Genomic DNA, 14,026 nt, shown 5'->3' with positions numbered 1-14,026 from the left:
ATTGATTGGCTGGGCTATGGGCATTAATGGATAGGCTCTAATAGTAGTGCCTTACAAAGATAAAGAGCCACACAGACAGTTAGGATAATTTACACGCCACTTACGGCACTAGTATACAAATAAATCTGAGGAAACTCCACCACTGTTGCTTTTGCGAAGATGACAAACACAAGCACAAATGCCATTATCATTGATCGTGGGGCTTTTATTACAAACTTCCTGAAGGAAACAGTTTTTTTTTTTTCTCTTTCCCAAGCTTAAGGGAATAAATTAACATGCAAAATAGATGGGATTTGTTTGGTCCTGAAAGTCAATCTCGCAGCATCAAGACAGGACATTTTTCTCTCCAAACGACTGCATCCTGCCTGCAGTGAACAATGATCCGCAGGATGACGGAGTGAGTCTTAAAGAGGGGCTGGAGTCAAGCAGAGGCCTCTCAATGACACCCTCAAGGTTATGAGCTCGATGCTGTTTTAATGTGAAACTGGGCCTTTTCCACTCAATAACCATCCTGCTGCAGATACCAGTTACAAGGAGGAGGGTTCGTGACCCTCAAGAAAACATGACGAATCCTGTAGGGGTGATCACATGTTTGCTGCATTGAAGACCTCCGACTCCATTGTAGTTGGTTGCAAGGCAAATGTATGATGCAGGTATTTGTGCAAACTGTGCTTTTTACTGTGTGTTGGCTTATCGGAAGTCCGATAGGTCGTCTCTTTAACGTCAGCGGATACCAGAAACACTTGTTCATCACCGTCAACCACACATAAAGCATTAGAGCTGAGCTACGGAGTAACACACACCCACACAGTCTTGGACGCCAGTGAATGAGTCTCTCTGATATTAGTAGGAAGTGTTTCGGGAGGCAGAGGGATTTCTGCTTACTGTTGGGTTCCCAGCAACACTTTTCAGGGTGTGTGTGTGTGCGTGTGTGCGTGTGTGGATGCTGCAGCGTAAGAGAGGAGATGGAGGGGGAGTGGGGAGTGGGGGTAAAGCGTTGCATTGAGAGCTGGCCAAAGCAATGACACGGTATTGCTTTTATAGAAGAGGTAGAATAAGAAAATGGTGAAGGAGAGATGAAATGATGAGCAATGAAAAGGAGGGATGATGGAGAGATGTCTACAAATACCTCACAGGTGCTGTGCAACAAACATGCACATTACAAACAATAGACAGTATCCACTCTAGCGGCTCAATGAATACATTTACATACATATTAGTATCCCTGTTCTGACTCTAATCCATGGGTTGTATTATAGAATATGCTGATTACACAGAAGAGAGAAACCTGGTTAATGATATTACAGTATACATGATCATATACAGCAACCAGGTTTTTAATCATCTGTCTGCAGACTTGGTTCCACGACATCTAATTTCTGTAACTTCAACAGTTAAGGACCATCTGCCAGTCGGGACTCTGGATTCACCCTCTCCAGATGATCACTGGGAATGAAAAACAAGAGCAACAATACAACCGCTGATCTCAGTCGTATCCCTGAAGTCTCTGCCTGTATTTCAGCTTGTTATTCATCACATTCCTTCTTTTATTCACTACCTTGCCGTTTCAGTTAAAGATGCACCTGTGCACGTCGTAGACAAAGATCAGAAACCTGATCCTGGTGTTTACCTGCCATCGTGTTCCACTGAGGCATTTCCAGGTTTCTCAAATCTGGGATAAGGGTTTACTGAGGTTTCTGAAACCACTACATGTTACAGTGCACGGGACACTGGGACCGTTGTCAAAGAATTGTGAGGGAATAAAGAGCCACATTGAATTTTCCGTCAAAATATATTGTATTAAAAGTATAAAGTTGCCGAAAGTGGAAGCATTCAAGCAAAGTACTGGTTCCTGAAAAACTCTACTTAACTGTACTGCCTGGGTAAATGTAGTTTATTACTTTTCACCTCTGAAAAATGCATAAATATTCAGAACCGCTGAACAATATTGGGCCGGGAGGATGTGTGTGTGTGTGTGTGTGTGTGTGTGTGTGTGTGTGTGTGTGTGTGTGTGTGTCTGCGGTTTGGAGATGGAAGGAGCTGCAGTGTCAAAAGTGAAAAGCTCAGAGGAAAATTGAAGCCCCATAATGGAAGCATAATGGGCTTAGTGTCAGAGTCTTGCAGACGAGACGGGAGGGAAGCACGACTGCCGTCACCCCCTCTTACCTCAAGCCAGTGTAACGGGGTTTAGGAAGCAACGAGGAGACAACAACGGGCCCCAAACAGGCTTTACAGATACACCAGCAGCCTAATGGCCGGATGTGGATGGAATTCATAACAATGAGATGATCACTGGTTGTCTCTTTGTGGGATTGTAGTGCATCACGTCTCAGACTCAGGTTGAATACTCAAGAGGTTTCTCCTCAACTCAGTTAGGGATCCTCCTCAGGATTCACGAGGGACGATGCGAAAAAAAAATCACTGACGAAGGCACTATAGTAGAAGTTCACAAAGGTGAATGATGATGATTTCAGGAATAAATACACCTGCGTGCCCTATTTTCTCATGTGAGATATAAAGGGGCGATGCAGATACAGATGCAGAGACATCATGTGGAGGGATTTTAATTCGCCTCATGTTTTGCACGGCTCACTTGCATCTCAATTCACTGCAAGTACTGTACAACAGCTGTCAAGACAAGAATTGAATTTGAAGCGGTGGCCCTGGTGATGACTACCAATGTCGTGTAGACCATCTACCGCTGTGACGGATCTGTGAGTGACTGACAGGCTACAAGCAGACATGTTCGGATGGTTATCTAACGCCTGGTGTCAAAGCAGATTTCCAGGGTTTTAAGTAAAACGGTGGATGGCAGGGATGGGGGGGGGCGAGCAAGGCAGTGTGTTAGAGAGTACAAGGGATTAAGCTTTGTCCCCACTGTTGTGTACAAAATGTGCATTTGCATCTTGGTGAAGCTGTAGTTAAGAACCGAGCTCCAGATTTAGTGTGTTCTCATCTGGTGGAGTGTGTGTGAGCTGAGGCAGAGAAAATGTGCTGATCTGAGGGGCCTGAGGATAAGCAGAGCAGATTTGGCCTCAGACCAAAGCTTGTTTCTTCTTTTTTTTTTTGGAGAACATCCAGCTCTCTTCTATATGACATAACAGTACAGAGGCAGCTTTTAGAGAACAGTGTTGTATCTATGCATATGTAGAAGAACATATGCAAGTACTGTTTATACCGGTGCATCATATCATATTCTAACTTGAAGCATAATTAGTTGGTGGTGGGATTTCTTGGTAGACCCATCATCGTCATGCTGCCTTAGCCAGTCAAATAAGTATCTTTATATTGGTTTATTCTGTAAATTCCATTTTGAATATGTTTCCCTGATGTGCTTGTGATCAGCCACCAGCTTTGGTATCCTATCCATTTTAAATGAACTTTAATTAAACGTGTGTTTTTCCTTACCTGCTGGTTTGGAGGTGGTTCACACTAAAATATCTTTTTTTAAATGTACAGTGACATGTTTATTTTGTTCAACGTCAACAAACATTTAATAATTAATATTTATATTGCCTGGTAAAACGTAGTATTTTATATATCCTGTATACGTAATTGTAGGCCCAGGTTTAGTGTGGTGGTCACTGTGATGAGATGTGAGTTTGGGATGAAGTAAAAGTAGGAGCAGTAAATACACACAAAGACATTATGAGGTAAAACTAAAGACTGTATTTAAAGATGGACAAGTCTCCACTTTTCCATCTTTATATACAGTCTATGGGGAAAACAGTAAGTTTAGAAGTATAATATATCATTTGATGGCTACTATAACATATCTGAGCAGAGAACAAAAGTCAGAGGAAACTGATTTGTTTAAGACTTTAATGATAATATATGTCAAATGATTAAAGCATTCCTTGAAACATAACACAACTGAATAATGATTGGACCTGTTGAGAGCTGACCCAGGCTAAATGGTCTGGTTGGTTGTCTGACCTGCGCAATAGGAGTGGGTGATATGTAGAAAATCTTCTTCACATTATACAGAATTTTTGACATGATTTTCCAGGAATTGTATTTGTGGATGGGAATGTCTGATTTTGGCTCCCCCAATGCCTTGAGTAATTGTAACATTGCCAATAAGCAGTCCTGCTCAGTGATATGGAATATTGCTCGCAATGGTCTCATACAAGAAGAGATTATTCAAAGTATAGCTAACCCAGTTAGCAAAGTCTCGACCAGCTGACAGACACTTATCATCATATCACCCAACCCTTCTGGGCAGATTAGGTCAATATATAATATTTCAAATGAAAATATATGCAGTGTGTTTCATTTTAAATTAGAGGGCTAATGTTTACACCCTTAGTTCCAAGAAGCTAAGTCGATGAAATGAACGCACCAAAAGTATTTGGAAATAAAGTCAAATAAAACCTCTGCAATCCTGGTCTACAACTGCTGGGGTTGAACAGAGTCTCTTCAGGAATGAAGAAGGGATGCCGGGTCAGATGACTGGATGAGACTAGGACCTGGGAGGTGGGTAGGTAGAGGTGGTCTAGCCTTTGAGAGCAGTGTGCTGGCGAAGGAGGGAGGAGATGGCGCTGGATTCAGTGACCTCCTCAGGGAGAGAGCCCTCCATGTCTTTGATGGATGGATCGGCTCCGGAGCTCAGCAGAAGCTCCACGATTTCTGCAAACTCGCACGCAGATGCTATGAAAAGAAGAGAGAGAAATAAAGGTGGAGTTAGGAGAGAAATAATATGAAAGGAGTTACAGGACAAACATTTAGCTTATTAGTTAGCACTCTATAGCATTCTGATGTTGGCCCTAATGGAAATATCCCAATTCTGCAGATGTTCACGGTCCCCTGAGGAGGAATCATATTGATGTTGGTGATTCCTCGTCATTTTTACATAGAGCCACGAGCAAGTTTTCACTTATTCAAAGAAACACCTATTAGATATTATGGATAAATGGATCAGCACGGAAATTAGGTACAGATATTCATGGTTCCCAGATGATGAATCTCAATGACTTTGATGGTTCGCCTTAACTTTAGCGCCACCACGAGGTGGACATTGGTAGTATTTTTTGTAAATTCTCTTGACAACTGTTCAAGCCATGCCATGAAACTTGGTCCATTCATGTTTTCCTCAGGATGAACTGGAACAACTAACGATTTATGAAACAATTCCTGCAAAACGAACGACTTTTCCATCAGCCTCAACCATAACCGTACTTTGTATTATTGTTATCAATTGAATTAAGTTACATGTTAGCATTTTAATTTTCAGCATGTTAGCATAGTGATGTTAGCATTTAGCTTAAAGTACAGCTGTGTCTACAACCTCACAGAGATGCCTGTGTGGCTGTAGTCACATATTCTTTACTGGATAAATGTCATTATTGTGAATTAGCCTCCTTCCTTTCCTCTACGTACTAGTTTCATAGAGTGTGTACAGTGCTGGAGTTAATGAAAAGGCCATTTGCAGGTCCAGTACTGTCACTGGCCTGACTCTGTGGTTCCCTCAAACACTTCAATTCTGCCTCATTGGCAGTTTGTGCCCTACTAAAAGGGTCTGGTGTGTCCCTGTGTGTGGGGGGGGGGCATGCACCTTCTTAACCCAGTTAGCAGGTCCCTGCGTTCCCAATGCACCTCTCGTCCCTCTGGCACCTCTCACCTCGCCCTCCCTCTCTTCTTCTCTCGTTCTGAGTGCACTTCTCTGTCGGTGTCACTTGCTCGCTCCTCTTAAAGCGCAGACTGTACTGCGACATGATCGCTGATGTCAGCAGTCGCACTGATTGACAGCCAGGCCTTTTAACCTCCAGCCCAGGGGTGGCTGGCGGCTGCATGGCGGGAGTGTGTACGCATGAGATATGATGATACGTGGGAATGCGTGTGTGTGTGTGCGTGTTCGTGTCTATGAAAAGAGCAAAGCGTGTAAGAGTCAAACACCAGAAGAATCACTTATCTTTCAGCCAAATCAGACTAACAAAGCTTGGCTTATTTTTCCAGCCAAGCTCGCATTCCTCCTCTTTTTGATCGAAACAGTGTTTTATTTAGCCAGCGGTGAGTGTGCGTGTGGTGGCGGCGTGTGTCTCGCCCGGGCCTTGAGCTGTAAAAAGTGGCCGGCCCTCAGGGGAGCCGTAGAGGAGGAGAACAATTTATGGTGAGCAGTAAACCCTCAATTAATCACTTGCCAGCTACTGTGGCCCTGTGCAAAGAGAGGTGGGAATGAATTTTCATTCTCTGCTATTTGTCTCTTGGAGTTCATCGCTTATGTTTATTAGTCATCTTTTTATGCCCCATCCTCGAGGCTCCCTCTGTTGAGTAAGTGTGTGTGTGTGTATCTCTGGTGGGTGATGCAACATACCAACTCCAAAGCCACCAAGCTGGGGGACAGATGGTGTAGTTACACTCACTCGAAAACACACACAACAGTAAAACACACACACATACACACACACACAGACACAAACACACACGCACGCTCAGAGGACAGAGGAACCGCCCCTCAGGGACATGTGTGTTGGGGCATGAGAGGGTCAGGGGAGTCTAAGGACCACTGCTGATTTCCTCTGGGAGGCTGGGCGATTATTACACACACATAGACACACATGCGCAGAACAAAACCAGACAGACATTCACACATACCAAAAGACACATGAACGCACGCACACACACACACACACACTCACAGGATACAACAGAGAGGAACGAGATAAGCTGAGTTAAACCCACTGTAGAAAGTAAAGATAAGGAATGGCATGAGGAGTGGGAGGAAGAGGAGGGAAAATGACACATTTGAGACAAATGTAGGCAAAGAGCGAGTCTTTCTAGAAAACAAGCCAGAAGTAAATTCTGCCTCTCTGAAAGTGAGTGTATAACATTATGGACTGTAGGAATGAATAACAGAGACCTCCTTACCATAATGTAGCGCTGTTTGTCCTTCATTGTCCTGTAAAAGACAAAAACAAGCCTTTAATTCAACAGGCCTGCGACTGGGGAAGAATTAAACATTAGAATACAAATTCCAAGAATAGAGTCAAAAATAAAACATATGTATTGCCAGCGTTTGGTGAGAGATTGGAAATTACTTTGATCAAACTTCCAAGAGTTAACAGGAAACCTGCAGCTGCTGGAATACCAATTACATGCCATGTGTTAGCTGTTCATTGTACCAAAGGGGGATCATGAGGAGATGAGATATTGATTTGAGAAACACGTGACCTGCAAAACAAAACTTTCATCTTGCAGGTGACTTCCAGCTCTGATCAACATGAACGAGCTACTACAACTCAACATATTGCAACGAGGGCCCCAACTGTTACTTGTCCGAAACTGACTTCTTTTGGACTTTTTGAATTCCCAACCATGTCTGTGGCACTTGCCTCCGAGCTTATTTGCTCCTACTGAAGACATGACTCATTAAAAACAATTTAAAAATAAATTGTTAATTTTTAAACTAGCAGGGCGCTCAGAGAGCCTATACATACGCCAATGTTCACGTCCTATCTCCCCAGGTCAAGGAAAGTGGAAAAAATTCCAGATTCACTCATTTAATGGGTTTCCCCTTAAGTCATCTCTATACAAAATTTCATGGAAATTGGTTTAATAGTTTTTGAGTTATCCTGCTGACCAACATAGATTAAAACATAACCTCAATAATGGAGGTAAAAAGGCTCAGTCATTTCATGAAACAGCCGAGTACTCTAGGATATAGCAAATGTTATCAAACTGGAGGAAATCGTGCATTGGTCAGGTACTATTTCCTGTTGAGTATAAAACACATTTCAAGCAGCAGGATGGTGTACTTGGAATCAGTTTACTCAGATTACTCTGTGTCAATGTGTGCGTGTGTGTGTGTGTGTGTGTGTGTGTGTGTGTGTTTGTGTGCGTGCGTGCGTGCGTGCATGTATATGTGTGTCCTTTGAACCATAAAAATGATACTTGGGGTCAAGGGGTCAATGGCAAAGATATAACTCTTGTAAGAACTGTTTGACTGGGGACAGGGACAGGGACGTGTGTGTGTGTGTGTGTGTGTGTGTGTGTGTGTGTGTGTGTGTGTGTGTGTGTGTGTGTGTGTGTGTGTGTGCAGGTATAATAAGACACAATATATGACAGGCATCATCAACAGGCGATTCACTTCTTAATCACAGCTCGTGGCTGCCTTTGCGCCTCATAATGATGATAAATGGTCAAACTGTTGCCTCTGGTGCTGGAACAAGAGGAGCCGTTCAGCCGAGCACAGTGGTTTCAGATTAGGAGCCAGCAGGCGCCGTGACATTTGCCTTGACGCTGTAAAATGTCACTGAAGTGGAAAAACTACCAAATTACTAAAACTGTTGCGGTGAAATTAATCATTCGTCTTTACACCCTTGCCCTTCTAACAGCACATCCTTCCTGTGTGGTCACTTCCATGTCCTTCCTTTACTTTCTACCAATCCTTCCTCTTCTGTTTCCTCTGACCTCTAAACCACACCTCCCTCATTTCTGTCACCCAAAGTCATCTCTCTCTTTTTCCATTCACTCCTCTTTTTCCCCTCTCTCTCCTTGCATTACCACATCCACCTTTCTTGCTCTTTTCCGTTTAGTCCCCTATTCAATCTTGATCCCTTTCCTTTTCAAGCCTCCTTCTTGTTCCTCCTCTTCTCCTTCGTCTGTCTCCTGTCTTCCCTCTCTGGGTGGGCCCAGTGCAGAGTGATCCTATTGTTGTCCCTCTCTCCCCCTCTCCCTCCCTCTCTCACACACTCTCAGGGGCAGCACTTCAGGGACCTGCTGATTGGATTAGAGCTTTCTATTCCCTCTGGGTGGATCACAGAGCACAGATGCAAATCGCCACCAGCGTGGAAAGCGTACCGTGGTTAACTCAAGACAACAATGCTGTCTGTCTCGAGTTGAGTTGTGTGATGTACTGCGGACGATGTGTCTGTCTCTCACAATGATGTTGAGTTAAGAGAAGCGAGGGCAGAACAGAAACAGAACCAAAACCAACAAATTCAGAAACAAGAGGTATTAAAAATGTTCAGACATTTTCTGTAAAAAATTAAATGATGGTCCAAGGGGGGTATAACTCACTAAATTTGCCTTTATATTACTGCATAAAAAAAACACAATTGGCACATGGGGACAGTGACAGCTGTTTTGATCCGGGGCCAAGCGATAGACCTTGATGCACATAAATACATACAGTTATAATTAAAGTGTAAGGGGTTTAAGCCCTAATCTGCAGCAAGCGTTAATCTGCAGTTAGTTGTTCAACGAGCACACGCACGCTCACACAAAGCAAGACTGAGTGACAGATAACTCACAGGATATAGAGATAGTTACAGTGCAATGAGCATAGAGCTCAAATTCTAAGTTTATCAACAGGACATTAATTTGAAACTACTTCGAAAATCACGGAACAAAAATGACTCAGATATTTACTTGTACCTTTTTTCCGCAAACTTGACTTTTTTGGTTTCCATCAGTTTTTTATCATCGTAAAGTGAATATGTGAGTTATGGACAGTTTAAAGACAAAACAATCTGAAGACGAGTCATCTGACTTTATAAACCAAGTAGAATGGCACTCAGTGGAGGGCACATCTCCACCAAGGCCCAACTGTTCCCATATGAAACCACATTTAAATTCACTAGATCCATATTTTATTTGGATCAGATAAATATCAGTCCCCTGGACCAACATTGAATGGGTTGTTCCGTGGGTCATGCCCCACACCTCCTCAAAATCTCATGGAAATCGGTAGAGTAGTTTTTGCAAAATCCTGATAGATAACAAACAAACGCAGATAAAAACATAACCTCCTTGGCGGAGATATAAAACCTATTAGAAAAACCAAGAAAATAATCGGTACATTAATCGACTCTAAAAATAATAATTAGCTGCAGCCTTCAGTGTGTTTAAAAGCGAAAAGAAAATTCAGATATTTAGTGTTGTTGCCTGCACACGTGTGTGTTTGTGAGGGAACATGTCGTGCGTGCCAGTGAGCGCGTGCAGCCTACATGCTTCTTGCATGTTCATGTGAGGGGTCAGGGGCCTGTCCTCTCAGCGTTCCCTAATGCCCCTGGATCCAGGACGCAGGCTTGATGGAATCACAGGAAATTGGATTGTCTTCCATTTGCTTTGGAAGCAGCCTGGAAGAGACACGCCCCCCCTTCCCACCACCACCCCCACTCCACAATACCTGCAGTTAGCTACCGTAGCATTTCCCCCCCCCTCTCGGGTGCACCCCTGTTCCCATCCCATTACTGAGGCATGTAGCACTGAAACCCCTGCTTTTACATGTCATCCAAAGTTTCCCCTTGCGGTGCAGAAATGCTGGACTGGATGTCAGCAGAGTGCTCAATAAAAGCAGCTGCATGCACAATAGCAGCAGCAGAGATCCAGCACAGTGTGGTACTGTATCACCCTAATGGGTGGAGCAATATGCTTAGGAGCAGCATGGATAGGGATTGATCTATTAGTACAATTGCAGTTTTGCTGAATTTAAGTCACACCAATCTATCATTTCTACCACACAGATGATGTGAAGCAAGATGGATGAAAAGGAATGAGAGGAAATCATGGATACATAGAGAGAGATCTGGCAAGCGGTCTTACTTTTTCAGCTTTATGCCTCAAAAGAGCAAAATAACACTGCAACAAGTCCAAAACTGATCCAAGGAAAGCAAGGAAAAAAGCCTGATACTAAATTATTGGGTGTGTGTGTGAAAAGTAGAATGGCAAAAAGAGTTTTGTTACACTCAGATTATTCTAAAATGAGAGTTCTGGATTTTCAAGACGACTCAAGGTCAAAATGAGGCCAACCAGGAACAAATAGAAACCTCGGCTGAAGCAAATTTTTCTGCACAAAGGAGCTGTCACAGATATTATGTGTATTTCCGGAGAGTGGTTACACTTGTTTCCTCCGTCAGTCCGACTTCACAGATCTCAGACAATATGGGACAAGGATTCTTTAAATGTTCAACCGGATCTGTGGTTCATACCTGCATTAGGAGGAGGCAACAAGGGCACATCAAAGAAAAGCTTCAAGGTCAGGCATACAAATAGGACGTGGAAGTCCCTTGAGTCTGTGTCCGCTCGGAACTACGTTTAATTCATTCTGGGTTTTATTATGCTCGTCTGTGTCCAAGCCCAAGAAGGGATTGTGGGTAGAGGTCTGTCAAATCCACCAGCAGCTGCGGAGTGTGCAGCAGAGAACACAGCGTGTGTCGGTATTTCTATGACTCTGGAGTCCCAGTGGGTTCATGTTTTCATATCATGCCAATCCAAGTGCCAACAGGACTCAACAACAGTGTATGGGGGGGTGAAGTGGAGGACACTGTGAGGATTTAATCTATTTAAGACCATTTCTTTATGCTGCTTTCAAAAATGAAAAAGAAAATGTGGTCGTTTTTCTTCTTTGTACAATTTTTCTTATATCTCTTAATAAGAATGGTGTCACTCTTAAAAGTAATAATTTAAGTGGTATTTATTTTAGTAAAGGACAAAAAAATTGTGCAATGAACTGAAATTTACAACCAATAAACCATCTAGTCATTCTGAAAAATGTGTACAGTCATCTTGCCTTTGTAATACAAAAAGAGGAGCGTTTCATTTCTCAGGTGTGAGCAGAGATATTGCTTCAAGATGTCGCTGTAATTAAATGTAAGGGATAATTTGAAAATATTCCAATGTTTCTCTGGTGCAGTGGTTAGCACGGTCACCTCGCAGGGTTTGGACCCTGAAGGTCGACTAGGATCGGTTTCTGTGGAGGTTGCATGTTCTCCGAGTGTTTCAGCTTCCTTCATATGTCCAAAGACATGTAGCTTAGGTTGATTGCAGACTCTAAACTGCCTGTAGATGTGAATGGCTGTTTGTCTCTATATAGCTGTTGTCAGACATGAACTCTGGTTCATGGACATCCTCTGGAGTTTGCCTTTCACACATGAAGAATGCTGCAGGAGATTGTCCAGGTCAGACGGATTCACAACAACAAGAAAATGTCAGTAGCTTTCAGGTGAAGGGTGGCGCCTTGGTCGAGCATGAAAAAAAAAAAAAAAAAGTAACCACATCACCCCTGTTTTAGGATCCTCTCACTGGCTGCCTGTTTATTTTAGGATTGATTTTTAAATTCTTTTAATTACATTTAAAGCCAGGTACTGGCTGGCCCCTCCCTATATTTCCGACCTTTTATCTCCCTACGAGCCAGGACGCAGTCTGAGATCCTCTGGTAAGACGTCGCTAGTCCTTCCGAAGTCTAGGAAAACCAAAGAGGACAGAGCCGTTGCTATTTGGGTCTCGACACTTTGGAACAATCTGCCAGAAGAGATTAGACTAGCAGAATCGGTTACATGTTTTATCTCTCTTCTTAAGACACATATTTATAAAAATATCATGTTTATTAATTTTATTATCTGTATCTTTATTAGTATTTTTTCTCTCATTTTTTGTGAATATCATATTGTTTATTTTAAAAAACGTTAATTGTATTGAAAAGTACACAAATAAAAATAGGTATTATTACGACGGAGGCACAACATGACGTGTAAATGCTGCTACAGATTGGCTTAGGCCCCTCCATGACCCTCAAAAGGATAAGAGGTATAGATAATGGGCGGATGGATGATGAGTTTCACTAAATGGGAAACCACAGCTAAACACTGAGGTTTCTTAAACTGCAGTTCCGCCAATGACCACGAAGAAAAGTGGCTTCACCAAGGAGACTCCTGAGTTTAAAGATGTGATTTAATCTTCCTCTTAAAAAATCTTGGAAGCAGTTCTGCGTGAAACAATTTTGCTGTTACATTTACTTCACCACTACTTCCTCTCTTTTTCCATCCCTCACTTTCTACGACCTTATTCCTCTACTTCTCCTTTTCTCTGTGTTCTCTCTTTATTTCTCACATTTCTGCGACTCACAAAACTTTCTTTTGGCTTTTTGTCCTCTCCATGGCTCCTCCTCTCCTCGCCTCCCCCCTTTTCTCCCCCTCCGCTGTCCCTGACAGCAACATTAAACAAGTGGGGAAAAATGGACAACCAATTATGATTTATGATCAATGCATGCAGCAGCTGCTGACTTTTATAATGACAGTGGTTGGGGGAGGGAGAGGGGGAGAGAGAGAGCGAGCGGGCGTGAGTATGTATCAGTCTCAAGGGTGTGTGTTGGGAAGATGAGGGGTGAATCGATAAGCGACCGGGATCATTGGTATGCAGATTCCACTGGATAGCATTATGATGAGCAGGTGCCATCAATCACAGAGCAGAGCGCAGATTTGAGCAAGATGGAGGAGAGGAGACCCTTCTTTCACCGGGTGCCATATCTGTGGCCAGAGCAGCTACTGTGGCACCTGCACCACAGACCAGACTTCCTTCACAACTCACAAGATCCACACTGGTGGTCTTTCACTTTTACACCTTATGTTATCAATTTCACACACTTTACAGACAACAGTGTGAAGGTTTCTTTGTCTGTGCAACAGACAATTTTAATTTTTATACTTTGCTGTATTCAAATGTCACAATCTATATTATATCCACTATTTTGAGCTGGTTAAAGAACAGGAACCGTTTCCAGGCAAAATCTGCCAAACTTCCACAATACTGTGTCACACACACTGTAATATTCTGACTTTCACTCTCAAAAGTCAAAGTTTTATTATACGCACCAACAAGAAACTACACTGTAACTTTGAAAAGAAAAAACTGAAAACATGCTAATTGTGATAGATTACGTTTCTCAAGCAAGTCTCTAATGGATTTTGTGTCATACGACGAACAATGTGTTACATTTCAAGTTGGATTCACCAGTTCATGAAGGGCTAACACTTTGTAAAGTTTGCTCCACATTTCCTGGAAATATCTGCAGTTAAAAATGTTTCCATTACGAGCAGCCTGTAGTGTTGTGATGCCAATATTTATAAATGTGGGATGGAACCAGAATCTTGGAAAGCATAGTGTCACTGAAATATATTCTGGTGAAATGAAGTAAATGTTGAATTTAATTGTACTGAATTTAAAAATATGTAGTAGGACATGGTCTGGACAATACTAACCAGTAATGTGATGCACCATCACAAACCAACACGTTTTGTTTAAGACT

General features: G+C 42.6%; 1 protein-coding gene across 1 annotated transcript in view; it reads right to left on the bottom strand.

Moving 5' to 3' along the window:
* Nucleotides 1-3,805: 3,805 nt before the first annotated feature.
* Nucleotides 3,806-14,026, bottom strand: part of acbd6 (acyl-CoA binding domain containing 6) — a 30,122-nt gene continuing 19,901 nt past the window's right edge. The window contains exons 7-8 of the mRNA XM_035176629.2: nucleotides 6,868-6,898; nucleotides 3,806-4,650 (exon numbers count right to left, since the gene is read on the bottom strand). Coding sequence (XP_035032520.1) covers nucleotides 4,496-4,650; nucleotides 6,868-6,898 — 186 coding nt within the window. The 3' untranslated portion in view covers nucleotides 3,806-4,495. The remainder of the gene's footprint in view (nucleotides 4,651-6,867; nucleotides 6,899-14,026) is intronic.

This window comes from Hippoglossus stenolepis, chromosome 14 (assembly GCF_022539355.2).
Source record: "Hippoglossus stenolepis isolate QCI-W04-F060 chromosome 14, HSTE1.2, whole genome shotgun sequence".
In the NCBI taxonomy this organism is placed as follows: domain Eukaryota; kingdom Metazoa; phylum Chordata; class Actinopteri; order Pleuronectiformes; family Pleuronectidae; genus Hippoglossus; species Hippoglossus stenolepis.
The sequence above is the reverse complement of the archived record's forward strand: the minus strand, read 5'-3'. Positions and strand labels throughout refer to the sequence as shown.